The 27,497-nt window shown below is 58.0% G+C and overlaps 1 protein-coding gene across 1 annotated transcript in view; it reads left to right on the top strand.

Annotated features, from left to right (window-relative positions):
* Nucleotides 1-26,539, top strand: part of FOXK1 (forkhead box K1) — a 58,618-nt gene extending 32,079 nt beyond the window's left edge. Inside the window, exons 2-9 of the mRNA XM_080831017.1 lie at nt 10,416-10,601; nt 20,150-20,306; nt 20,861-21,007; nt 21,611-21,804; nt 24,093-24,259; nt 24,348-24,632; nt 25,349-25,573; nt 26,053-26,539. Coding sequence (XP_080687143.1) covers nt 10,416-10,601; nt 20,150-20,306; nt 20,861-21,007; nt 21,611-21,804; nt 24,093-24,259; nt 24,348-24,632; nt 25,349-25,573; nt 26,053-26,327 — 1,636 coding nt within the window. The 3' untranslated portion in view covers nt 26,328-26,539. The remainder of the gene's footprint in view (nt 1-10,415; nt 10,602-20,149; nt 20,307-20,860; nt 21,008-21,610; nt 21,805-24,092; nt 24,260-24,347; nt 24,633-25,348; nt 25,574-26,052) is intronic.
* Nucleotides 26,540-27,497: the final 958 nt, after the last annotated feature.

Below are 27,497 nucleotides of genomic sequence, written 5' to 3'. Positions count from 1 at the left end.
CACTTTCCCTTTCGCTCTGGGGCCCTGCAGGCCCGGCCCGCCTGCTCAGGGTGTGGGGGTGCGTGGTGCACCAGGAGCGGGCCTGCCCGGGCCTGGATGGGCCTGGACGGATTGTGCACAGTTCTCAATCTGTCAACTGTGACAGCTTCCCAGGCCCGCTGGCGGGCTTACGGTTCTTTGGGAAGTGGCTGGACGCCAACGTGGCTCGCAGATGTTGGGGGGCCCCCCTCCCCGACAGAGCTGCACACGCCCGCTGGCGGCCCCTCCCTCACCAACTTGGCCCAGCTGGCTCCCTGCAGGTTTCGCTTTGTGCCTAGTCGCATTTTCCAAATTAGGAAAGTAAGCCCAGCTCGGCCTTGATAAAGCAAGGATGTGATTTGTCGGGTATTCAGACGCAGTCCCTGTTGTGTTTTGACAAATGGAACTTAAAAAAAGAAAAAAAAAGCCAGCAAGGACCATTTATTCTTTGTGGAGGTGAACTGGAGGTTTCTGTTTGAGGGTTCTCTCTCGAGCTTTGCTACTGTCTTGGGGTGTATTAGAAGGGAAGGTCTTGAAACGTGGCTTCATTAGGATAGTAGTGCAGTGTGAGGTGTGTGGGGGTGGCCTCATGGTTTGCCTGGAACATTCCTGTTCTTGGCAAGCTCACGCGTCCCTGTAGAAGGACAGCCTTGCCACAGACCTTCCATTGGGCGGCTGCGGTGGGGACACCGTTCTGGCAGGCCCTCCAGGGCTCTGCCTTCAGATTCTGAAAGCATCTCCTCTGCCAAGTTGAACAAAATTGAACTTGGGCTTTTTTGACAAAAGTTTCCAGAATCCAGAAGATAAACATGCAGAGCTGATTCCTGCTTTGTTTTCTGTTTCTCCACCCCTTGTGCGGTTCAACAGCTGCTTTGTCCGAAGTCTTTCCTTTCTGTCCCTCTGTTTCCCAGGGCAACAATACCACAGCAGCTTCTCTGTGCTGTCCTCCGAGTATACGTATGGAAATAAGAGCAGTGTCTGGAGAAACAGGGTGTCCGGGTTAGTGCCTGTGTTTAGAGCCTTGGGTGCACGGTTCCCTGGCACACTCGCTAACAGCAGATGCTAGTTTTTAACTGTTAGTGCGTTCTTCTTGAATTTTGTGTTAAGGTTTAGGCGAAAGACTAAATTTTGCAAATAATTTTTTGCTAATTATTTTGCAGTTTATTGCAGTTTTGCAAATTATCCTTGCATGGAATGCCTCTCCTTGAGTGCCATGTCCCGGTGGCTGTCAGAGCCCTCCCTGACCTATCCAGAGTTCCTCTTGTCACCTGGATGTCATCCCCCATAGGGTGGGGGTCTGTGACCTGAGGAGGGGCAGGGAGTTTTGAAGGGCAAATGGGACCCTTACTTACTGGGTGGTGACTTCTCTTTCCTGGAGCTCCCGGTGGCTTTGCTCTTGTGCCTGAGTGCCCAGTGCTCTAGGAGAGGAGGGGAAGCGGTATGTACAGATGGGGCGGTTTGAGTCTCCGTCTCCAGATCAGGTGGCTATTAGGCAGGTACAGATCACTGCACAGAACACTCCTCTCTGTTTCAGTGACACAGTGGCCCCCGGCAGCCTGGCCTGAGGACCCTGGGCTCTGTGGGTGGCGTATCTCCAGCCTGCTGGGCAGCGCTCAGGGCTGCTGCCAACAGTGCCATCTCCGCCTGAGCCTGTCTTTAGAAAGCGTGGACGTGGATGGGAGCGGCTGAGGCCACGGCACCCGGGCCCCGCACGAGCGATAGAGCAATGGCGCGATGGCCCCCCCTTGCCCACTGAACATTCTCTGACTGTGGCCTGTTGACTCTGCTAAACACAGCGAAGGTGTACCGTCCATACCCTTACGAGGTGACTCTCTCGTCCGTCTCTGGCGATCCCGCAGCAGCCAGGTGTCAGCTGTACCCCTCCCTCGTGCCGCGGCTTGTGCGGTGCTCCGGTGAGAATTTCTCTCTTCCCACCTGTAAGCTGTTTCCGTGCCTTCGCCTCTTTTTTTTTTTTTAAGACTTTATTTATTTATTCGACAGAGCGATCACAAGTGGTCAGAGAGGCAGGCAGAGAGAGGGGGGAAGCAGGCTCCCCACTGAGCAGAGAGCCCGATGCGGGGCTCGATCCCAGGACCCCGAGATCATGACCCGAGCCGAAGGCAGAGGCTTAACCCACTGAGCCACCCAGGCGTCCCATGCCCTCACCTCTTGATAGACTTTAAGTTCCAAAAATAGGTTATGGTGACCTTGTCGTGGGCTCTGACACGCACGTGTGCCGCGTGCTAGGAGAGCAGAGCGGCCCCAGCAGTGACGCCTCCCTTGGGGGCTGGCAGGGTGGAGCGGCCCTGGGCCAGGCCCGGCACCCTGCGTTCCAGGGAGTTCGGCAGTTTCCTGACCATGCCCGAAAACGTGCCTCTTCTTGGGGGGAAGAGTCTCTGGCCCTTGAAAACACAGGTGCTGGGGCTCTCCCCGCCGCAGAGGACATAGTAACACTGCAGACACGAGCAGGAGTCCTCGGAGGGACACCCCAGAAATGACCCCAAACCCCCTGTGGCTGGATTTGGTCAGAGTCTTGCTCCCGAGAAAGGAGGTGAAATGATTCTGGAGAGACCAGGAACCCCAGGGCGCCTCCTTGGCCGCCTCCCGCAGGGGGTGCCTGGGACTGCTGTGAGTGGGCCCCACTTAGCAGGCTCTGGGAGACGACGGCACATCATCACGGCTGCTCCCTGCGGGCAGGGGTCTCCCACGTTGTCTCTACTCGGGGTTCCTCAGCTGGGGGCTGAACCTCCATTTTTACCAAGGACGCCCGGCTTTGACCAGGCCTTTGGCCGCATTTCTAACCAGGTTTTGGAGTTTACCAGAGGGGCCGGAGTATTCTACAGTCTTTTTTCTTTTTTTATTTCTGTAAAAGTAGTTTTGGCCTGACTGTAAAACTATATTATATTTTTAAAAAATAGATCATAGAAAAATACCTAACGAAGAAAGCAGGGGTGCCTGGGTGGCTCAGTCGGAGAAGTGTCTGCTTTTGGCTCAGGTCATGGTCTCAGGGTCCCGGGATCAAGTCCCACATCAGACTCCTTGCTCGGCATGGGGCCTGCTTCCCCCCATCCCTCTAACCCTCCTCCTCCTTGTGTGTGCACACGCGTTCTCTCTCTCTTTCTTTCTCTCTCAAATAAATAAATAAAAATCTTCAAAGAAGAAAACCAAGTTAACTTCTAAACAAGAATTATTTAAGTTGCCGTATTTCATTCCCACGCCCATGTTGCTGCTGCACTGACCAGAGCTGAGCGTGTGGACAGCACCACGTCTGTCACCGCCTGCTCCCGGCTGTCCTGGCTGGCCAAGGTCACAGCTATGTGAAAGGCCCCTACCCAGGGCTGAGGGGTCAGTTCGAAGGTGGAGTGAGCGGACGAGCAGTTAGGATCGCAGCCTCGGTTCATGGAGGAGGGACGAGGAACAGGCAGAGAAGGTTGGGTTTTGAGTTTTTGTTGGTGTGTCAGGGACCAGACAGAGCCGGAGCCTGGTCAGGGACAGTGGTCATCCCGCCTTCCGAAACCTCGACAGTCTGCTTTCCTTTGCTCTTCTTGGTTCGAGCTTGTATTTTGATTCCTGCCCTGTTGGCCCACCTGTGTTGTGCACCCGCCACCGATGGCCCCTGGCTTCGCCGTGAGGGTGTCCTCACAACCTGATGAGCCCCCGTGGCTGCAGCCTGCCTCCTGCAGTTTTGGCTGTTCTAGCAAAATGTATTAAATTGTTAGTAAAATTCGATCTTTTACACTAAAAAAAAAATAATAATAATAAGCTTGTTAGAATCCCTTGATCTGGGGATTGGATATGTAAGTTTTTCAAAACCTTGTCCTGGACAGTCTTATTTTCCTCCCAAGTTCTTACAGAAGTCTGAGCTTCTAGCCCCTCTGGCTTTCTAATTGCAGACGTAGGTCTGTGGGAGCCGCTGTGGTCTGCACTGAGGACAGCTGCCTCCTGGCCTCCACCTGGAACACAGGGCTACAGCACCCGCCCCCCACCCCCCGGGCTAGAGGGCCCTGCGGGTGGTCTGTGGAGTCCTGTTCCGCGGGCCTCCCGGCCTTGCCTTCAGACCTAGAGGCCTGGCCATGTTCCCACCTTCCTCCCCCCAGATCCGGACCCAAGGGCAGATCTGGGCCAGGGTTAATTCTCCATAAGGTTTCTGGAAGACCTGTCATGTCTTGCAAAATCCAAAGGACTCGTTATCAAGTATTCGCTCCCAATTCTTGACTGTTTCATTACGTAAAGGACCCGGTAACAATGTCAAAAGAATATTTGGATAGAAGACGGGGGTCCTGGAAGGCCGCCCCAATCCAAGGCTCTGTCGTCCTTCTTCTCGCTCTCTCTGCTCATGAGAACACCGGCATGCTTTTGGCCACTTGCTGTGTGCCAGGCCTCGCGCTCGGTGTCCTCGCTGCATCTGGGCTCGGAGACTTCCAGGTGCCCCCACACTGTCCCCACAGCCCGTTCTCCAGCCAGGCCTGGCCAGCTTCAGATTCCACACCACTCACCATGACTCTAAGCCCTCTGGTCTCTGCATTTGATCTGCCACCATCACACTTGTCCATGGGGCAGTGGTTAGCGTGTGGTGTGCCCGGATGCTGTGTGTGCTTCCAGTCACTTCACTTTCTGTTCCCGTTTACGTCTCCGAAGAACCCTGTGCACTGTGCTCTGTAGTTACCCAGTGCTCCTTGATGAGGAGAGCAGGCTGATGCACGGCAATGAGAAGTATCCTTCCAAGAATGTTTGCCCCTAACCACACACCGTAGTCTGTTCAGCAGTTCTTTGCCGTAGGGAGCTCTTTGGCTGTTTATAGTTAGGTTATAGTTTTGGTTTTTGTAACCAAGGTCAGAGTAACAAGGGCAAAGTTGATCTTTTTTTTCTGGATGTAACAGTCTTAACGTAAGCTGATAGAGCAGTCCCCAGCTTTTTTCTATTACATCATTGTGTTACCTTGTATCCATTTTATGGCCCACGGTGGCTGCTGCAGCTCCTGCCATCACACTTGCACTTTGGCCATTGGGAAGGGGAAGAGGTGAAGAAGACACTCTGTTCCTCCTGAGGGCATGACTGTTTGCATCTCATTGGCCAGCACAGTCTCTTGGTGCAGGAGAGGCAGAGAAGCGTAGTGTTTAGGCAGACGGCTTCGTGCGTAGCTGTTCACTGTCGGAGCAAGAGGATGTGTGTCCAGTGAAGTAGCGTCTCTGCCATAGTCCGCCTTTTGGCCACACACATATGTGTCCCTTCTTCCAAAATAAAAACACTCCTCCCCGTCATCAGAGGAAGCTGCCCAAGTCCCACTCAGTGACTGGACCCCGTAAAATGCAGGGTCTCCAGTGATGAGCACGTCCCTCATCAGGGCGTTCCAGGTGGTCCCTCTGTGGAATGCTGAGGCGAGTAGAAGGCAGGAGAAAGCAATCCCAACTCCCTGCTGGAAAAGAGAAGAGCAGGAACCACCCTCACTGGTCACAGACATTCTCAAAAGCATGACCCTGCAAGGCCATTGCTGGGTCTGCATTCTGGAAGGATCTCTGCCCACCAGCCTCCCTGGCCTCGTCAGAAGAGGGCCGTGGAGATGATGTGCTTCCTAGCAGCCCATCCCACCTAGTGCAGGAACCACGGCAGGGACCTCTGGAGGCAGGTGTCCTTCTTGAAAACTGGTCTTTTGTTTACCGTTGCCTGGTGTGGGCCCTCTCTGCCGGTCTCCCATGAGTGGGGGCCTCCTTGAGGCTCCCCAAAGCCATACACTTGCCAGGCTGGTTCCTGTTCTCTAGCCAGATGGCAACCGCTTGAGGAAGACGCAGCACCCCCTCCTGCAGCCCATCGCGTTGGGTCACTACCAGCCACACCGGCGTCCCCGTACATCTGGTCCCGGTGGCAGGCTCTGTCCACGCCAGGCCTACTGTCACGTGCTGCCAGGAAGGGTGAACAGATTGCAGCCTGTGACGCTCTCGTCCTCACCTCCTAGCCAGCCAGCTTGTAGCAAACACTGGGTTCTCTGATGGTCAGGAAGTTGGTACAAAAGCCACAGGTCTGGTCCTAGGATCCCGTGCCTTCTTCCCTGTAGCTTCCTGAGAAGGACGCCTCCGTAGAAGGACTCTTGTTCCGATGTGAACCTCTTGGCCAGAGCCACCAAAATTTTCTGTGTCTTTTCAGGACACGTTTTCCAGTCTCATCCAGCCTGCCTTCTCGAGTTTTCTTTTCTTTGTACGTCTCATTGTCCAGGTTTCTTGTTTTTCCCTGGAGGTGCCTTTTGGGGCCCTCACGCCATAAGCAGCAGGTGCCTTTATCTTGGGAGACAAGTGGTCTGCCTTCTCTTCTGCTCCAGGTCATCTCTTTCTCTGAGGCCACCCCGCAATTGTTTGGTTACTGTCTTCCTGTAAGAGATGCTCCCCAAGTGTCTGTTCTTTCCTGGCTTTCCATCCACACGTAAGAGCTAGGTCCTCCCACGGACTGCTGCTGCACCTGCCAGGGTGGTCTGCTGGCTGGTCCCTTGTCCGGTGGGCTTCACCGGGGGCAGGACACAAATGCCCGTCTGCGGCCTTCGTCCTGGGCTGTCATCTGCTGGGGGGTGTTGGGCAGGTTGGGGGTGGCGTGGCTGGCGTGCAGAGTTTCAGGCATCCGTAGTCAGTGCGGGATGTCGTCCCCATTCATTGTGTGGTTGCCCAGGCCCATCCGCTCTGCTGGACGCGGCGGGATGAGCGGCAGGCTGGGGGGTTATTACAACTTTGGAGGGGAACGCTCTGTTGCCTTAATTTTTTAAAATTTTCTGGAAAGTTTCACATGGAGTTCTTTCTCTCTCTATTTCCTATGTCTAGAATGAAGATCACCGTACTTGTATTTGTATCGGTAAGGATTAGAGGAGCCCTTTTGTGTCCGACAATGGCCTGGCTGGTAGGGCCAGGGGTGGGATTCCATTTTAAGGGCCAGGTGGAAGCAGCAGTAAGCGACCACCCCAGTCACCCCTGAATCCCTTAGGCTCCTTCGTGCTGAGCAGAGCCAGAACCAGCCTCCTTGGCCATGATCTTTGACCTGCTGCTGAAGAGGGCAGCTTTGCGTGGAAGCAGGGCCGCCACGGTTTGGCCCAATTTCTAGGAGCCTTTGGCCTCCACGTGGCCCCGGGAACTGCGTGAGCCTGGGGCAGACCCTGAGCGTAGGAGCTGTGGGGCACGGACATTTCTTCACAGGAGCCTGAGGGACGTGTAATTCATGGAGCTCACAACTAACCCACTTAAGTTGTCCAGTTCAGTGGTTCTCTCTCTGTTGACAGTTGTGCAGCTCACACCAACATGGATTTTAGAACGTTTCTCTGTCACCCATGAAAGCCAGTTCTCCCCACCCCAGCCCTGCACCAGCACCCAGTTCCTCTCTGTTTGTGAGGGCCAGCGTGCTGCAGGGGGATCGGAAGGATCCAAGGGTGGGTGCATGCCGGTCGGGGACGTGCTGCAGGCTGGGGCGGGACGTGCGCACACATGCACGCACACACACATATGCACACACGCCCATACATGCTCCTCTGTAGCCGCGATCCCCAGCGCTGACGGCGGGGCGCCGTGTGCGGTTGGGGTCAGGTCGAACGTGGAGTGCCTCCCAGAGAATAGCTTTAATTGCAAAACATACTCATTAAAACACCGACCAGGGCCCGAAACCGGAATGGAAATATTATAGGGAGAGAAGTAATTGGTGAACCCGGGAGCACCCTGGGGAGATGTCTGTTTAAAATTAAGTCGCTTCCTGGTGTTTCTCCTCCTAGGTAGGAAACAGTTTGCCTCGGGGTAATTTCTGGAAGAGTGGGTCAGGAGCTGCTTTTGAAATAGCAGTAAATAATAAGAAAATGTTTATTGTTAAACCTTAATTGGGGATGACTCTTACAGTAGGAAATTGCGTGTTTGAATCCATTATAGACGTTTGATTTCGCTACTAATTTGCTAACCCACATCCCTGACCTACAAAATGTTGTGTTTTGTTTCACTAAAACCCCACACGTATGCATGTATTATCTGGAATCTTTGTTTTTTAAACTGGAAGGTGCCTAGGAGGTCATCTCGTGTGTTCAGAGCCTCCCCTTTTGTTAGCTAAGAACGGAACTACAGAGGTTGGGGCACTGAACTCAGGAGCGGTTCTCAGCCCCCGTCTTCCTGCAGGCCGTGTCCCTGATTATCAGTTCCCATCCCGACACTTTGCCTTCATGGGGGGTTCAGAAGCCCTCCCCGGGCACCTGGCTCACTTCCCCTGGGGTCTGGGAGCGATGCAGCCCTGGGCCGGCCGCGCTGCCTAGAGCCCGGCTTTCCCACCCCCATTCCCAGGATCCTGCGCCAACTCTTGTCTTCACCCTCAGCCCTGTTTTCTGACGTTTCACTCTACCTTGTGACCTGTCATAGGCCAGAAGCCACATCCTCTCTTTCTGGTTGCCCTGATGATGGTAGGGTGCTGTGAGTGCACGCTCGTGCGGGGGCTTTCACAGCGCGGACGGCACAATGCCAGGCCCTCCTGGCAGGTAGCGGAGTGGAGTTTATTGTGTCTTTTCGCAGCTGCCAAAGGAAGAGACAAATGGTTAAGGACAGAAACACTGCCTTTAAATATTCATCATTCTTGCTTCCTTGTATGACACTAAGGCACAGGGCTGCGTGCGTGTGTTTGCGTGTGTTCGCATGTGCGTGTGTGTGTGTGTGCATGGGTATGCGTGTGCATGGAACCCTCAGCCAGATTCCCCGTTGCAAACTCTTTCCTTCCTCCTCTGGTTCGGGGACGGCAGCCGTCCTTGGGCATGAGCTGGGACGGATGTTGGCTCCGTGCCTTCCAGGACTGGAGAGCCCGGAGGCCTCAGAGAGCATCGTAGGCAAGTGTGTGATGTAACTTTCTAGCCAAAATACTAACGAAGGAGGTTTCTGTTGGGTTGTGGGAAAACTAAGGAAAGTGGAAGCAACCTCAGACGTCTTTTATCTGTGGCTTACAAGAGGAAAATTCCAGAATGTGTTTGGATGGCCGCAGGTGGCCTTACGCAGAACGGGGGCCGGGGGCTGATGTGGACAGGACAGGGCGGACATCCCACCCCCGCCCTGACTTGCTGGTGTTTGGACCGCATCTCCCAGAACTGAAATGGTGTCAGAATCTCTTTGTTGTGGTTCTGGGTTTGGAAATACAAAGCTGGTGCCTGTGGGTCAGACAGCGGCCTGGCGCTTTGCTCCCCGCCTTTGCAGAGATGGCCAGTCCCCGTGCTCAGGCATCTCTGGAAGAATGAGTACTGGCCAGTCGAGCCAGTTTGAGTTACTGACTTCCCCTGGGAGGTGCGGGTGGCCTGGCTGTTGGAGCAGACGCCAGCCTGTGCTGCTGAGTCATTCCAGGAGCAGGGGCTTCCCAAGGGGAAAGCTCGAGTACCCCCACGTGCCCACTCTAGACGTTCATGGCCTCTCGTGGGCCCAGAACTATTTTGACCTGCTCTTAAGTCAGATTTTTTAAAAACGATTTGATGAAGAGGAAAAGGGAATTCAAATGAAGAGGGTGAATGCTGTGTCCCCCCCCCCCCCCCGGGAGTCTGAAGGTGTCCCTGTCGTGTAAATCGTGCTGCTGAGTTAACACGGGCAGGAGCAGGCACGCAGCCTGTTTGAATACCCGGCGTGCCCTGAACACCTTTTGGGAACGGTCGGGAGCGCACAAAAGGTGGGAGTGGACACACGTCCCCTCCAGTCCCCCCACCACACCCCTTTGTCTTACAAAGAGCCTTTTCTGAGCAGTTGCTACAGGCAGGACTGTCCTCTCTGTTCTTACTTGGGTTTGCGTTTCTGTTTGTAACTGAAGTTGCAGTTAGCAACTTGATGATTTGCGCTCTGGAAGTCAGGTGTGCTGGATACATAATGTCCAGATTTTACGCAGACGTTTCTTAGAGGGTAGGCGACCTTGGTTTGGTGTGGCGCGGGCAGGGTGTGCCTGGGTGATTGCGACCGCCCGCCAGCAGAGGCCCAGAGCTGAGAGCTGGTCGCGCAGGGAGTCACGGGCCATTCCTCTGCGGGGTGCCCGCCAGCCTGGCTAGGGTGGTACTGCCCCGTGGTCCCGCTGCAGAGCTTCTCACCGCACGGCCTGTCTTCACACTCGCTGCTGAGAGGCGACCATGGTGGTTCAGCTTCCCAACGAGCGTTCTCTGCGAGCTAGTGAGCCCTGCTCGGGTACACCCCTGCAGCCACCCCAGTGGGCGGGAGGTGACAGCTGTCTGAGCCTCTGCTGGAAAGGAAAACCTGTATTGGTGTCAGCAAGTGTCCCAGATCGGACTTTGGCTTCACTCCATGAACCCAGAGTGACGCCGGGGTTCTGTGACATCAGGCGACCCCACCATCAGGTGAACCAGAACATTCTGTGGCCACCTCGCGGCCTCATCCCTGTCTCCCCCGCACTAACACGCGTTCTCCTTGTTGCAGGTGCACTTTCCGATTCCCCAGCACGGCCATAAAGATCCAGTTCACGTCGCTGTACCGTCCGGAGGAGGCCCCAGCATCCCCCCTCCGGCCCCTCTACCCGCAGATCTCCCCTCTGAAGATTCACATTCCGGAGCCGGATCTCCGCAGCTTGGTCAGCCCCGTCCCGTCCCCAACCGGCACCATCAGGTAAGCTTCCCCTACCCCCCGCCAAGCACCGGGGTCCCCCTGCTCTGGCCGTCTGTGTGAGAAGCAGGAGGGGGGCGCAGGCATTCCAAGTCTTGGACAGCGCTCAGTAGGTCTCTGGAAAACTGCAGGGGCTTGGAAATTTTGGAACTATTTTAAGTGCATCAAGGGACCCGACGCCTCAAATCTCCGGAGAGTTCTCTCCTGGACTGGAGAGTCCCTGCTGCACGAATCACTTCTTCAGTCCGCCGCTCTGGGTCTCGGGAGCTTTCTCGAGAAGCAGCACAGGTGTGTTTGCACTAAAGACACAGACAGCACTTTCATCTGTGCACGGCAGGACTTGAACTTTGTTTTTCTAAACTTCATTTACGAAGTTTTAGGACTTGATCTAGAGTCAGAAGGAGAGAAAGTCCTCAAACGATCTCGTCCTTGGTGTGGTATACAGAAAGTTCTTGGGGAAAGGTTTTGGGGAGATCCCTGTAGAGAGGGGCTAGCTGGGCTCTCGACTCCATGTCCCGCCCACTCTCTGTGCCGTGCTGGTGCTGGTGTCATGGCTCCGGCCTTGGCACTGGCAGCCTCCCTATGGCTGCTGAGTCATTGGTGTGAATGGCAGACCTGGAAAAGGCAGGTCATGTCTGAGTCTGGTTTTGCCCCCACATACCTCCTGCAGGGGTCTCGGTCCTCAGGGGTGTCTCCAAGCCACGCCTGGAGAACCGCTGCTGCTTGGGTGAGAGCTTTGCTGTCCCTACAGCCGTCCCTCGCCAAGGGATGCTCTGGTGGCCCTCATGTTCTAGAACCATGTGTCCCTTGGTCTTTCTGGAACAGTCGTGCCTCACCGCGCGTCCTGTTCTCCTGCTAGGACACGTTGCTGACACACTGGGAACAGCTTGCGTTGAGCCGGCTTGGAGTCCGGGTCCTGAAGAGCCAGGGACGAGGTGTGTCTCTCTCTTAGGGAAGAAGTGACAGTGTTGATCATGGCGTGGACTGGAACTCAAGCCTGGGCCCCCGGTTCTGGTTCTGGCCATGTATCTAGTGGGAGAACCAGGGGCCTCCTTGGGCCTTGTTTTTTTTCCTTGTCGTGAGCCCAGAGGCAGATGTCCTGGCTCTGGGAGATGGGACGAGCGGCAGCGTCCTGCGAGCCACATGCGTGTGAGGTCCTGTGCTCCGCGATGCCGGCAGTGTCGCTCACTTCAGGTTTCTAGAATGACTCTGCTCCAAAGCCCCGCGTGGCACGTGTGATCTCGTTGTTGTAGACAGTGAGCTGGACTTAGTCTAGAGCAGGAGTTTCGTGCTCACGTGAAAATATCCCTGCATTTACGTATCTGTGATGTACCCACGAATAGGAAATGACACGCGGGGAGATGAGGTGGCCCCAGCAGATGAGGCTCTGGCTCTTCCTCGCACGGCTGACGGGCCGCGCCGGACCCGGCAGCTCACCGGAGCAGGAGGTCCTGGCCGGAACTCGTGCACAAGCGCTCAGGGCATCAGTGTCCCTGACAGCCGCGAGGCGGGAGCCCCTCGGGGTCAGACATGTGCAGTCATGGTGGAACGTTATTTGGCCATAAAAAGGGATGAAGCGCTGACACGTGGCAGAGCGTGGCTGTCCCATGGGAACACGATGCGGAGCGAGGGCGGCCAGGGCAGCCAGCCGCCACCGTTAGGACACCGTTGACAGGAAACGCCTGGGACAGGCCGGCAGCTGTGGGGCTGGGGCCACCTGCTGCGGCATTCGTTTCCGGGGTGACGATGGAAACGCCGTGGACTCAGACAGTGGGGATGGCCGCTGACTCCGTGAGTACCCCAGAAATGCGGGGTTGTGCTCTAATGCGGGACTTACCTCTCAGCGAAGCTGACACAAAACCAGGCCTGCCCTGACACCTTCGGCCGGGAGCGGCCTACAGCCGCGGGGGCGCAGTGACCAGCGGCGCGTGCCACTCCCGTGGTGCTGGCCACTCACGGCTGGTCCTGGGCGGCTGGGGGCGCCTGGAGGGCCCAGGCCATCTGCTTATGATCCAGCCCAATAGACGCTTTCTAAGAAAGAAAAATGTGTTGGTTTTTTACCTGGAGGGCCTCAGAAAGTAAATCTGTCTCCCAGGAATATTCCAAGTCCCAACGGTGGCTACCCGGTTACAATATTCAAGCCAGGCTTTGTGATCCGGACGTCACTTTTGTGTCCGAAGGAGGCGCAAGCTGGAGGCAGTCAAGGGAAGTGTGGACGCTGCTGTTAGGGGTTGAGCCCGTGTGGCTGGAGCTGTGCTGAGCCTTCGGGGAAGCGAGGGGCCAGGCCCCAGCCTGATTTGTGGGGGCTCTGTGTCCTGCCCACCCCCCCCCTTCTCCTTTCCATCTGGCAGAAGATTTGGGGAGAAAGTAGCCACTGTGGGACTGGCTCTCTCTCCCTTTCTGGCCTTTAAATATCAGAGAAAGGACCTCTGTTTACATCCGTTTATCTTAGCGCTGTGGAATCCACTTGAGTGTTTAGAAACCTCAGGGGCCCTTGTGGTTTCACTTGCCAAGATCTGTTCATCTTCTGGGCGGTTGCAGGGGTGGGGCCGTGTGTTTACAAACACCCGCCCCCTCCTCCACCCTGGGACGCCCCCCCCCACCTCCCCACCTCACAGCGCTGGAGGAGGGACCCAGGGCAGAGGGGGTGGGGCTGGCCCCCTGCGAGTGGCCTGCCTGCCGCAGCTGTCCCTCCCTTCCTGTCCCTTCTGACTAGACAGCGGCGGGAGGGGAGGGAGCCCCTTTTCCTAGTTTGGTGTGCCTGCGTCCTGCTCTCGCCATTGGCTGGCTCACCCGCGCCGCCTAGGGGCCTCCGTCTGGGTCGCTTTCCTGCCGGAACCCGGTTTCTCCAGCACCCTGGCCTGAGCCCCCCCCCCCCCCCCCCCCCCCCGTCCCCTCCAGGGTTTTCTGAGTGGCTGTCCCTGGAGGAACATTCCTGGGAGGAACTTTCTGGAGAACAAACAGCCCCGCCCCATGCTGCGGCCCCACCCGCCTTCCTTTCAGTTTGCCCTTTTCCTGCTTCCTGGGCAGGCCAGGGGGTGTGGCGCCTGCGGTTGGATTTGTGTTTTGGTTTTGGGCGCGCGCCTGTGTGTGTGTGTGTGTGTGTGTGTGTGTGTGTACGCACTGATGTACTCCACCCAGAAAATGAATGAATGCTCTTTGAAATAAATTCTGCTGTCTTCAGCAGCATTTTGTTGACTTTTTTTTTTGTTTTTTTGCAAAGTGGTGTTTTTAGGAAGAAAAAATCAGTTCATCATTTTCTGGGTTTTACAGACCGAGACCCCAATCTATAGAGAGCTCTTGGAGCCGGGAGTTTCAGGGACAGGGTGGAAATGAAGGCAGAAGGGGGGGTGCGCGGAGCTGGTCTTCACAAGAGCCAGACTTTACAAGCGGTTTCTTTAAGAAGCTTTTCCTTTCCTTGATTTTTTTCAAGATGTAGAGCTCAGAAACCTGAGTAATGTTTGTTGTGACTCTGGCAAAATCTAGGCCACCGACTTCAAACTGAAACCACCCTTGACCGTGGTCTTCAGGCACAGTCCACCCCGTCGGTGGTTGGAGCTCGGCCACCTTCCCTTCCCTGCGATCCATCCCATCCCGTCCGTTGGGGAGAAGTGCTTGTGTTTTTCCAGCCGACGGGGGCCCTTTCTTGGGGTGATGTTTCCTGCATCACAGCTCCCAGCCCTGCCTCCAGACGCCTCCCGTCACGCCAGCAGGGGCCTCTGCCCAGTGATGCATCGTTGCTCCAGGAACCCTAGTGTCTGAGGCTCACTTGGGGGCCACTTTCCTTTCTGGCACCTCTCCTGTGGACCTCGCACCCCCACCTGGTCCCTTGCCCTTCCCAAACTCCAAGAAATAAAAATTGGATCGTCCATACAGAAAGGCGGGCCCCCCGCGTTCTCTCTGTTTTCCCTTCTGCCAGAATCTGTGCCAGGAGGTATTTCAGCTCTAAAACGCTGAGAGAAAGTTCTTATCTTCACTGGAGTAGCCATTTTCTGGTTCTTGGCCACATCTCACTGGGGCCCTTTGAAGGTTCCTGCTTTGAGTGTTCTTGGCCATGCCTCGTGGGCGACGCCCAACCTGTGGGCACTGCTGCTCGGCGTGGGCCCATGAGCCGGCGATAGTGGGCCTTTCCCAGGCCCCACACCCTGGGAAGCAGGAAGAACCTGGAGTGCAGGGGCCGGGGGGCCTCCCCACAAGGTCTGCCCCAGACAGGCTGCCCCTCAAGGTCTGTGTGCCTGGCGGCTCCTGGGCTGACCAGCACCTCGGGCCAGCGTGCCGACCGCTGTGCACGGAGCAGCATGCGTTGCAGAAACGTGTTGGGCTTTTGAAATAGCTTCCCAGGATTTCGCAGCATCACATTTATCATAAGCGTTCCTAAGAGAGGCCTCAGAAGCTGGCCTCTGGCTCTTCTTTCCCTGTTCTCTCATTCTTTCCAGGTTACAGAATTACTGTGTGTGCATCACACACAACTCAAACATTCCCGAGAATGAAGCTCGAGGAGCGCGCCGTTCCCAGGACCGGCTCGGTGCCGTCCCCCAACAGCTTGTCTCAAAGGGCTGCTGTGGGTTTTTCCTTCCCTTGTCACCACACTGCAGGGGCTGGGATTTGTTTCCTGAGTCCCCACAAGGGGACCCATGGGCCGTTTCCAGGGTCCTGCCCTCAGGGGCAGCCCTGCCGAAACGTCTGCCTATGTGTCTTCCGTGGGGGCGATGGATTCTCAGATTTGGTTATTTTGTTGAAGATAAGCTCTGGGAGGGTCAGAGCTATGGGGATCGAGGAACAGTGATGGGGAGAGGAGCTGGGACCTGCGCTGACCTCGGGCGTGTCGAGGGCAAGATGCCCGATCCCGGGGTGGGGGGGACGCGTACGTCCGCAGACCCGGTGCCGCCCAGTAGGTTGTATGCGACGCTTGAGTGGCATCTGGGGGCACCGCAGGGATGGCATCCGCCCTGCGGATGCCACTGGGATTTACACAGTGGGTTTTCATCAAGGGGGATCCGTGCACGTCCTATGAGAATGGAGACGTCCCCAGATGCCAGCGTTGGCTCACCCCTGCATGGTCCACGGCCCTACGCTCAGCTTTTCGGTGTGTCTCATACTGACTTCTGGGTGGACATTCGGGGCCAGAACCTCAAGACTGTTGGGTCCGTGAGTGCTGGTGTTCTCTTAGTGTGCCCATGCCGGCCGCAGCGCCCACCGTTTCCTCGCTCACGCTCTGGCCGCTCCCGCCCCAGTTTGGGGTGGGGGAGAGGTCTGAGGGCCTGTTCACTGCGTTTGGCTCGGTCCCCATGTCCCTGTGACCCGCACATCCACCTGCTGCCCCGCATGAACATCCCGCGCTCCCAGTTCCATCCCTCGTGTGGACCTGCTGGGAAGACCTTCCTCGGGAGCCTGGCCTCCCTCCGCCTCGACCCAGCTGGGGCACCTGCGACCCTGGGATCAGCTCCCCGGTCATTCCGGGATCTCCCTCTGCCCAGTCTTTTTCCCTTTCCGCGAACACCCTCCTCTTGGTTCCTGGAAATGGGTACAGGACAGGTGAATTAAGAACACAAAAAAAATCTTCCATGCCTGAAAAATCATTGTTTTTCTCTACTCACTAGATGAAGAGTTTCACTACATGGCAAATTCTCAGTGGGACACATTTTTCCCTCATTACTTAAAATCACTTTCTAGCTTTGAGTGTTGCCGTTAGAGAGTTTGGTGCCCCCCCCACCCCCCCCACCGGGCTCCTGACCCTCTTGGACCTGATGTTTATCCTCTCAGCACACAGTGTCCCTGTGTCCCTGCCTCCCCCAGCACGTCTGCAGCTCTGGGAGCTGACTGGACTGTTGCCAGGGAGACTCCCGAGGGCTCTCGGGGTTCTGGGTAGGCTCCCCTTCCCCCTTCACTGAACTTCTCTTTCTCCTCTTTCTAAAATTCCAAGGACATTTCCCTGTCTTCTGCATTGTCTTAGCGGCCTTCTCTCCAGCTAACCAACGTGGTCTGTGCCCTTCCGGGGTCAAGGTCATGCTCCGTTTTGCTGTTCTCAGCACCCCCCCCCCCCACCGCCCGCCTGTATGGGCCCCGCAGGTGCAGCTCAGCAAAGCCGGGGAGATGAGGAGGCAAGACTGTAGGTTCCGTAAAATGGTGTCTCAGGAAGACACGGTGTTTACTTCAATCGAACCGCTTGTTTTAGAGAATAAAAACATCCTAATCTTCAGAGAAGTTCGAAAGGCGTGAATGAGAAACAGAATCAGCACTCAGCTCTGTGTCTGCATCAAAAGGATGATCTTCTGCTTGAGAAGTCTGTTCGCTCAGCTGCCGTTGAGGAGCCGATTCTGTTTTTTGACTAAAAATTAATAATCTAATGAAAATCTCAGTAGCACTCCACAAAAAAGACTGAGCTTCCAGAAAACCATCTGGATGATCCCTGAAGCGGTGGTGTGGGACTGGGGCTCACGGGGGGTTCCCGGTGGCCACTCTAGGGGCTGGGGCAGGACGTGGGGCATAGATGCCCCCAGCAACCGTCCTGAGCACACTGTTTGGGGCACGGGGGCCGTGGTTCTCTGCATGACAGCCAGGAGCGGTCCCGGGAGGGTAGAGGACCTGACTGGGCCTTCCAGACTTCAGCCCAGCCGCCTCTTCCGGCCCCCACACCTGGGTGGTCCCAGGCGCCCACACTGATCTGGACTGTGCGGTTCGAATCCGGGGAGGCTGGCATGGGAAGAAAATGCCCACAGTCCCAGGACAGACCAGGCGGGCTGGCATCTGAGTGGGGGTCCAGGGCCTGGTGGAGCCTGGGGGCAGCCTGGAGGGGTAGCAGTGGGGCGCCACGGAAGAGGCCACAGTGGGCCCCAGGGACAGAATTGGCTGGCCTGCCTGCTTTTCCACCGGTTTTTCTCACCATGAATTCTTACCATCATAGTGAGACCTAGAAACACCTTTTCCCATCAGATTGCTCCTTCTTTTCCAGAATCTGTCAACATAGGGTGCAGAGTCAAGGCCAGGCGTGACCCACGTGGTCACAGAGGTCCCATGCTGGGCCCGGCAGTCACAGAGCCAGCTTGGGTTTGCCCCAGCCCAGAGAGCTGCTGGCAGCATAGGCCAGCCCAAGCAGCCGCCCCCCGAGACCATGAACCTGTCTTACCTGAAACAAAAATGTGACTTCAGAGCTGGTTTCCCAGATAAGGGGGAGGCAGCGACCAATGGTCGAAAGTGCACGTTCCACTGCATTTCCACTTGGAATCCTGAATTGGGAAGAACGGGCATTTGTGTGGTGTGATGTCTGGTAGGAGGCAGCCGCTCGGGCTCCGCTCCTTCCCCGTGTACCCAGATGCAGACTCCCCCACCACCCCGACAAAGTGAGCAGTTCTTTGCTAAGCCTGGCCAGCTCAGTCAGTAGAGCCTGCAACTTTTGATTTCAGGGTCGTGAGTTCAAGCCCCACATTGGGCATGGAGTCTACTCAAAAAAAAAAAAAAACAAAAACAAAACTTTTTTCCAGCTTTTGCTAGTAGGGAGGGAGATTTCCAGCAGGGTGGGATATATCTCTGTATGGGACACTGAGTGTCTTGGTTGGTCCCTGAGCCCCTTGAGCCCCCGTCTCACGCCCGCCCCTTGGAAGCCCATCTTGGAGCCGAGCTCATGTGGCTTCTCGCTTTCATCCTTCTCTTCCAGAGGCGGTGCGACGTCAGGGCCACCAGGTGCCAGGGACAGCCGTCTCAGCACAGACAGGCCCACAGGGACAACTGAGTGGGGTTCACGGGGAAGCTTGAGGCTCTGAGGCTAGAAGGGCTGTGCGCACACACACATTCTCCTGGGATGGGCCCGCAGGGACCTACCCAGTGGCGCTCTGTCCCCTGCGAGCGCTGGCCGGCACGAGTCCCCGGCTGCCCGCGTGCTTGCTCCCCTGTGGATTATTCCTGTTCGAAATCACTCTTGGTGAATGACAGCCTTTACTCTGGGTTTTGCCTCTGAGAGTTAAGAGAGACATTTTCTGCAGTCTTCTGCAAGATAGTGACCTGTGGCGGCCAGCACGGCCCCATGTGCCTAAGCCCAGAGGTCGTGTGTGTCCTCGCCCCTGGTAAGGGCAGCCGGTCTGCATCACACAAGGTCAGGAAGCCACCTGCCCCCTGGCTGGCTGTGACTTTGTGTCCACGAGTGATGGTTCTTGTCCCTGTGGTCTGATGTGCTTTACTGTGTTCAGGTCCACAGGGGGCGCCGCGTGTGTGCGGGAACCAAGCGGGCCTATAGGGCTGCCACACACCAGGCGTCCCGTGCTTCTGCTCTGTTTGGCGGAGCACAGCGCAGAGAATCTTCAGGAAAGGCGCCTCACCTCAGGGTCATGTGACCGCTGAACCACAGCTTCGTGCCACACGGTGGCGTTTGGTTCCCAGATGGCTGTGTTTGAGAAGCCTGCTTCGGAGCGTGTGACTGTGTTACTGGTCCCCTAACGTTACGAGCTTGGGTTTTGTTTATCTGGTTCCGAATTAAGTTAAGAAAAAGAGAACTTCTCAGCTAAGAGTCCTCGAATCTGGGGCACCCGGGAGGCTCAGTAGAGGGACGGAGGGGAGGATGCAGGAGCACAGGACATGTTCCTAAAGCTGGGGCCTCCTGGACCGCTCCTGGTGGGGCACTGCCTCGGAGGAGCTCTCCTGAGGGCAGGGGCCCAGGTCTGCTGTGACTGGCCTTGTCCCCGCCCTGTGGGCCGGACTCCATGGGGGATGGGGAGCCTGTGGCCTCATGTGGGGCTGGCCAAGGGGGCACCTTTTACCTGGGCTTGTTACCTAGTGTTTACATTGGTGTTCTCTGAATATTTTGTAATAGAATTAGTTTTCAGAATGGGGATTTCATCATAGTTTGATAACCAAAGTCCACCTTGTTAACAAGAGGCACTGTGCCAGCGCTGGCTGGACTGGGCCAGGCGAGCTCCAGCAGGATGCGGGCCAGGGACCCTGCAGGCCTGGCAATGGCCAGTGTGTGCTCAGGACCTGCTTGAGCCACAGGTGTGTCTGGCCCATGTATTTGGCTGCAATTCCCCACTTCCCGATTGGCACGGCAGCCCAGGAGAGAGAGCCACGGGGCCACAGAGGTGGAAGTCGTCGCCTGGAGAAACTGGGGGAGGGCCCATCCCAGACGTCCTGATGCCGCCGCTCAAGGCCTTGTCTCCGCAGCCCTGGTCCACAGCGCCCTCGTGTGGACAGTGAGCACACGACAGCCAGCCCAGGGCAGGCTCAGCACCCCCTGCCCTGTGGGTGGTGCCCCTCTGGGCCCAGGCTGTGTGCGGTGCTGGGGAGGGGTTCAGGACCCACAGCTCCGCACCATGGTCAGAAACTGCTGCTGTAATACCACACATCGCACCTGCCGCGTGTGGACACGACCTGTTCTCTGGCTGCTCTCGGGTGGTCCTTTATCAGAGGCAAGGTGTGGCATCCTTACGGCACCGGGAAGGAAGGGGTCGCATTTCCCCGTCGCCCGGCATCGCCCAGCATCACCTGGCAGGTCCTGAAGTCCTGTGACTTCAAGTCTTCCTTGCCAGGGTCATGAACTCAGGCCGTGTCGTTTCTCTCCGCAGTGTTCCCAACTCCTGCCCGGCCAGTCCACGTGGGGCTGGGTCGTCCGGCTACCGCTTTGTTCAGAACGTGACCTCGGACCTGCAGCTGGCCGCAGAGTTTGCCGCGAAGGCCGCCTCGGAGCAGCAGGCAGACACATCTGGAGGGGACAGCCCTAAGGTCTCAGGCCTCACGGCGCACGCGGCTGCGTGGTGACCGTGCCCGGGGCACGGTGCAGGCACACCCAGGGCTGCTCCAGTGAGCGCGGCGGGCTCGCAGGGTGCGGGCATGAGAAGGAGCCGCGCTCGGGGGCAGGACGCCAGCCCCCTGCCTGGATAGCACACGTGGCTCCCTCAGTGACATTGCTCAGGCCCCAGGCCCTCTCTCCGGCTCTGTACCTCCTCGGCCTTCTGTCCTCATCCCTTCTGTGGGTGACACGACGGCTTCAGGGCTTTTCCTTACAGCTTTGGTATCTTAGCTCATTCTCCTCTGATACCTATCTTTAAATCGATTTGCCAAGGAAGTGAGAAATTTCAGAATTAAATTATGATGAAAATCTGGTTTCTTCCTGTGGGGCTGGAACGGCTGTCCCTCGTTGAGTGCACGCGCGTTGGCAGGCCATGGGTGGTCCTTGGGATTGAGTTAGCTGGACTCGGGTACTCTCCAGGAGCGGGGGCACACGCGGGTGGCCCGGAAAGCCTGCCGGAGCTGACGGCCACTGCCTTTCCCTTCAGGATGAGTCGAAGCCACCGTACTCCTACGCTCAGCTGATCGTGCAGGCCATCTCGTCTGCGCAGGACAGGCAGCTAACACTAAGTGGGATCTACGCCCACATCACCAAGCATTACCCCTACTACCGCACGGCTGACAAAGGCTGGCAGGTGAGACCCGAGTCCAAGAAGCCAGACTCCCAGTCTGGGAACAAGGAGGTTAACGGGGAGGTCATTTTCTGTGGGACAGAGTGGTCCCGGGGGGAGTGTCTCTGCTGATGGCCCGTGGTACATCAGAACTGAGCGACAGCCCCAGTGAGTCCAAATAGTCTTCTCTCCCTCCGACGTCCAGAGAAGGGAGGGTGGTTGCCTGGTGTTTTCAAGCCTATGGTGGCTTCCGATCCTGCGCTGTGTTAGAAATGGACTGTGCCCCTGTGGTCTCACAGCGGCCCGCGTGTACCGGGACCGTCAGCCCTGTTCAGAAACGTTTGCCCCATGGCAGTTGACTTAGTACAAGTTCTGATCTGCAGACTCTGAGTCATGGCTCATCTTTCTGTTTCACTTTTTGTCCAAGAAATGCCATGCTAAATTTTATTAGGAAAAGCTACCACTGTGCCTTTGCACTTCCCGGTAGAATCGAGTGACCTTGCCCCCTGTGGAGCGCCCGCACCAGCACGAACACTGGGCTCTCCCATCGCCCCTGGTCTCGTGTCTGTTACGTTCAGATGCCGTTTTCTGACATGCTAACTGGTGACTATCTCTGCTTGCCCACAGAATTCCATCCGACACAACCTCTCTTTGAACCGTTACTTTATTAAAGTCCCTCGTTCCCAGGAGGAGCCTGGGAAGGGGTCTTTTTGGCGAATAGACCCTGCTTCAGAAGCGAAGCTCGTGGAACAGGCATTCCGAAAACGGAGGCAGAGGGGCGTCTCCTGTTTCCGCACCCCCTTCGGGCCTCTGTCGTCCAGGTAAGCCCCTGCTCTGCCCTCGCTCAGCAGCCTGGCTCCCCAGACGTCCACGTTCACGGGACCACCTCTGGCTCTTCAAACGGGTCACTTTTATGTTTTTGAGTGAGACGGGTGTCAGGACCGGTGACTCTGGGACAGTGAAGTTAGTAAGTGGGCCACTGGCTGCTTCTCTGACATGTCCGTTCTCAGAAGCGTAAACGTGGGCGGCGGTGGGACCAGCACCTGAAGCCAGAGAGGAGTGGAAGGGGCGTGCAGGGTTCCGTGGACGCGAGCGTGCTGGCGGAGGGCCCGACAGGCCGGGTCTGGCCGAGCTCAGACAGGCTGTGTCGTTAACGGAGCTGCCGTTGAGAAGTGGGCACCATCTGTCCTCTGGTCAGGGCGCCTCCCGCTCTGCACGTGAACGGGCCCAGAGGTCTTCCCAGGGTCGCCAGTCCAGGGAGGGCATGGGGCAAGAGAGGACAGATGCTCTCCGAAATTCTTCCCCTGGAAGGAAACTTCGTGCTTTCCACATCGTGTAGCTAATGTGATTCCGTGAAAGACTGCTCAGACCTCCAGAAACGTCTGGTATGGGGTCTGGCCTGATTCTCAGTTCTGTAGCCAGAGCAGAAATTGGAGCAAAGGTGACAGTCGTACTGGTAAGGTAGGAATTCAGAACGCGTCAGCTGAACTCACGTTTTCCCGAGCACCACGTCACATGAGTAGGGCTTGGAGAGAAGTGCTCTGGAGTGGCTGAGTTCGCAAGGGGGGCGGCCCAGAGACGTGTGGCCGGACGACAGCTCCTCCTCCCTCACGCTCCTGCAGCCAGAGGCCCCAGTGGCAGTGGGGTGCGTTTCTCTGCAGCATGAGGGCATCCGCTCCAGACCTCTCCCTGCTCCTGGCTCTTTGCTGGCGACCTCTGGCGCCCACGGGCTCATGGAGGGGGCTCCCCGACCTCCACCCACGTCTCCCCTGCCATTCCCCCTGAGCACGCCAGTGTCTAAATTGCCCCGTGACAGGACACCGGTCACTGGGTTAGGGACCATCCTACCCACCAGCTCCAAGCAAGGCCCCCTGGTGAAGCACTGGTGATTTCTGGGGACGCAGCGTAGACCTTAATGGTGAGCGCCATGACTTGTCACTTGTCAGACGAGCCTTTGGCCAGCTAGGGGAGTAGGTACGGGGCTGGCTCTATGCGCCCGGCACTTCCCAGGGAACCCTGATCGGGGGTGTCTCTGGAGGACGACAAGGGGGCCTGTCTTCACCGTCACCCTGGGAGTGAGGGCCACAGTCTCGTGAATCTGCGCAGTGGCCAGCAGGGAATTCTTGGGCCCGGGAGGAAGGCTGCGCGCTGTGTCTTCAGGAGAAGGAGGGCGTCTCACGGCCGCAGATCTGGGTTCTATAGGAGGAAGGCGGTGGGTGTGTTGTGTCGGGTGGCAGGCGGGTAGAAAGCAGGGTAGGCTCAGTGCACAGCTAAAGAGGGCCTGCCAGGAATTTGGGCTCCTGAGGTCAGAGGAAGGCTGTCTGTCACAGGCGCAGGGGCTGGGAAGACTGGGCAGGAGCAGACGCGCTCCGGGTCTGGGTGGGAGGTGGACCAGCCAGCTGAGAGGTGGGAGAGCAGGAGGGGCGGGGGGAGGGTGCGGGTCTGTGCCTGAGGAGACCAGGGCGCCCGCAGCACCCCATGTCTGGAGGGGCGACCAGTACCACCCACGGGGGCATTTACCGTGCTCACGAGAAACGCAGAGCAAAGACTGCTTCCTCCAGGCAGCCCCGGCGTCCTGCCTTGGAGAGTTTGCGTTGACCCTGGGACTCGGAGGGACCACGAGTCCCCACGCTGCGCAGCCAGTCCCGGGACAGCCCCAGCGGAGCACGAGCCGGACCATGGTGAATGGTGACAGAGGGAGCAGCCTCCCCCAGACTAGTAGCCGTGTGAGCCGGACAGCCGTGCACCCAAAGCCTGTCTGGTCCTCCGGCCGTAGGTCCGTCCCACCAAAGCCTAGCTCCTTAACAATCCCGTGGGGGGTTGGCTGGTCCCCTTCAGGGAGCAAATTCTCTGGAAGCCGTAAATGACGGCGTCTCCCACTTCTTGGGCTTAAACGCCTGCTGGCCGTTGGTCCTTCCGGTAGCTCGTGGTCACCGCGCGGGATTGCGCTAGCGTGGGAACCACCTCATGAGAACAGAGAAGCATCGGGAAAGGCTGGCCAAGGGGCCACGAAGCGTGGACGTCGGGGTGTCTGTGTTTGCGAAGCACCGCTTTCATTTCTGACCTCGTGTACTCACGGCCACGGTCCCTTCTCTTGTGTCTTCCTCAGGAGCGCTCCAGCTTCGCCCACTCACCCCGGGCTAATGTCCCCTCGTTCTAGTGGCCTGCAGACCCCAGAGTGCCTGTCTCGAGAGGGCTCACCCATTCCACACGACCCTGACTTTGGGTCAAAGCTAGCGTCTGTTCCAGAGTATCGGTACTCCCAAAGTGCGCCTGGTAAGATGGTCTTGTCCCTGCCCCCGGCGTGGCGGAGCGGAGCCTCGCGCGTCTGCGGGCTTTAGCGCTCCTGTTCCTTCTCGCGCAGGCTCTCCCGTCAGTGCCCAGCCCGTGATCATGGCCGTGCCTCCCCGCCCGCCCAGCCTGGTGGCCAAGCCCGTCGCCTACATGCCGGCGTCCATAGTGACGGCGCAGCAGCCATCGGGCCACGCGATCCACGTCGTGCAGCAGGCCCCCCCTGTCACCATGCTCAGGGTGGTCACCACCTCTGCCAGCTCCGCCAATGGCTACATCCTCGCCAGCCAGGCCTCGGCAGGGGGCGCCCACGAGGCAGCGGGCACAGCCGTGCTGGACCTGGGCAGCGAGGCCAGAGGTAAGGAGGGCGTGTGCTCACCGGGCTGGGATGGGGATGGTGCTCACCTGCCCGGGCAACAGGCAGTCCCTGGGGGCCGACGATTCTCAGGCTGCTGCCTTTCCTCCCTGCTACTTACTGTCTGGGGGAGCATGTCCTTTTAAATCCACGCCGATGGTCCTCTAAACCGCCTCCAGGTGTGCGGCCCCCGAGGTGACAGGCCTGGGACACGGGCTTGATGTTGCCATCCAGAGGGTGATGGTTCCAGGCCCCCAGCCGGGGGGCTTTAGTGGTCCCGCAGAAAGTCGCCACAGGTCCCTGTGTGTGGCGTCTCGAGCCCAGGGGGTCATGGGGTCAGTACCAAGAGCGCAGCTGCCTGGGCGGGAGCCCTCGAGCCACACATGGTCTCCTGGGCTCGAGAGCCTCCGTCTGCTGACCCGCAGCCCCTTCATAGCGTCATGACAACGAAGCAGTTTGCCAATCTTTTTGTTCCAAATAACGTTTTCTTTTCCCCATTGTGTTTGGATTGGTTTAAGTTGAAGGTATTTAGAGGTTTTTCTAAAATCCTACATTTTTCTCTTACTTGGAATGTATTTCATTGGGGGATGTTTCTTTTGAGAATAGTCGATGCTTCAAAACCACGGTCCGTTCCCCCATAAACAGACTTCCTGCTGAGCATGAAGGAGAGTGGGCCACCCCACTGGGCGGATAGGGTTCTGACACCCTTTCTCCTGCAGGCCTGGAGGAGAAGCCCACCATTGCGTTCGCCACCATCCCCACCGCCAGCCGCGTCATCCAGACCGTGGCCAGCCAGATGGCCCCAGGGGTCCCCGGACACACGGTCACCATCCTGCAGCCAGCCACACCGGTGACCCTCGGGCAGCACCACCTCCCTGTCCGGGCCGTCACTCAGAACGGCAAGCACGCGGTCCCCACCAACAGTTTAGCCGGCAGCACTTACGGTGAGGCCCTGCCCACGCCTGTTCGCCTCAGCCCCACTGTTCTGCCAGTGAGGCCTGCGGCACGAGATCGCATGTCCCCTCGATCCACGGGCCCCGTGGTCGGGCCAAGGCTCAACCCCTGCCGCAGAGGCAGATCCCCCAGTCCCGGTGCTTGTGCCCCACTGGGTCAGACGAGAGGTGGGAGGGAAGGGCGGGCGCAGGGAGGGTGGCTCAGGGCAGGCGGCCTGTGTTAAGCACCTGCTAGGGGTGAGGGCAGGAGCCCTTGGCTGTCTATAGGGATGCCAGTGGCAACAACAAGAGGAGGCCCCTCGGGCGAGAGCGGGGTGGGGGCAGGGAGGGCATGGCACGCAAGGCTTAGCTGGCGAGGGGCAGGCACCCCGGGGTTGGGCGTGCTGGGAGCGGGGGTCCCGTGTGCTCAGAGGTGGCCTGCGCTGGTCTTCGCCCGTTCCCAACGCACATCTCTTTTCTTCCACTCCTAGCCCTCACCAGCCCCCTGCAGCTCCTGGCAGCCCAGGCTAGCTCGTCCACGCCGGTGGTGGTCACGCGGGTGTGCGAGGTGGGGCCCGAGGAGCCGGCGGCAGCGGCTGCCACCCCAGCCACCCCGGCCACCCCGGCCACCGCTGCCACCTCTGCCTCTTCCACCGGGGAACCTGAGGTTAAAAGGTCGCGTGTGGAGGAACCCAGTGGGACTGTGACAGCGCAAGCCGGGGTGATCGCGGCCGCCGGCCCACAGGGACCCGGAACCGGGGAGTGACGTACCCTGTGTGGGGGCCGAGTGGGATGCTCGCCGAAAGGGATTCTGGGGCCGGGCCCTGACCACCGGCCTCCTGCCGCCCGCGGACCGTGACGAGGAGGCTCCACGCTGACCTGCTCCCAGACACGCTCGTCCTCCTTGTTCTGTTTCCTGCCCCTGCTGTGGTATAAAACAAAACCCATAAACAAGTTCGGACAGCCGATCGCGCGGCCCGGGAGTGCTCGTGTTTATTTTCCCTCTCCCTTGCACCGTCTCTCCTCCCAGGCCTGTGGTTGAGGGTTGGGTCACGGGCCGGCCCGGCCATGCACACAGACCAGGCTTCTGGAGCAGCCTTGGCCCCCGAGGACGACAGAGGCCACGCGCAGTAGGGCCCGGCAGGCACAAGGCCCGTGAGCCGCCGAGCGGGAGGAGGCAGGAGAGCGGGAGGACCTGCCAAAGCTCAGACTGTCTTGTGGGGTTTGTGCCCTAAAGTAGCGACACGGAAAGTCTTGGCATTAATCGGGGGGAGGGGACTCTGGTTTGGCTTTGGACCCCAAAGACTTGTTGTTTCGTTGAAATGAATTGAGGCTTCATCATAGATCTGAGATAAACGCGGGAGGAAGCTCATGTCTGTGAGGCCACGTCTGCGGACAGCGTAACAGCTGTGGGTCTGGGCTGTGAGCCGGCATAAATCCCGAGAAGAGTCGCCACCGCTGCTCCATCTGCTAACTTCAAGAAAGATCGGCGGCCGCCTGGATTGCCCTTGGGGGCAGAAAGCTAGGAATCGGTGAGCGCCATGTCCTCCGCGGCCCGAGGCCCCGTGCCGGGTTGCCGTGGGGAGCACTGGCCGAGTCGCTCCCACCACCTCTGTCACCGAGTCACACTGGCTTTACCACGTGTACCTCCTGCCGTATGTCCCGCCGTCTCCTGTGCCTGCGGCACTGGGGCCGGGAGCGGGGGCCGCCCCTGCCTTTGGCTTCTGCGAACTCCTGGCCACGGGACCCGGTGAGTGGCACCAGCTTCCCCAGGGAGGGTCCCCTGTGCTTGCAGTCACCCCCTGCTGCCTGGAGCGGTTTCCCACAGCAGGAAGGAGCCCGCCAGATCACAGTTCTCCAGCTCCTCGTGGAGCACGTTCTCAGGAAATGTCAAGCGCGTCTGTGAAAAGTGACTCTGAACGTGGCCGGCTGCCCC

Source organism: Martes martes (assembly GCF_963455335.1).
Source record: "Martes martes genome assembly, chromosome: 18".
Lineage (NCBI taxonomy): Eukaryota > Metazoa > Chordata > Mammalia > Carnivora > Mustelidae > Martes > Martes martes.
The sequence above is the reverse complement of the archived record's forward strand: the minus strand, read 5'-3'. Positions and strand labels throughout refer to the sequence as shown.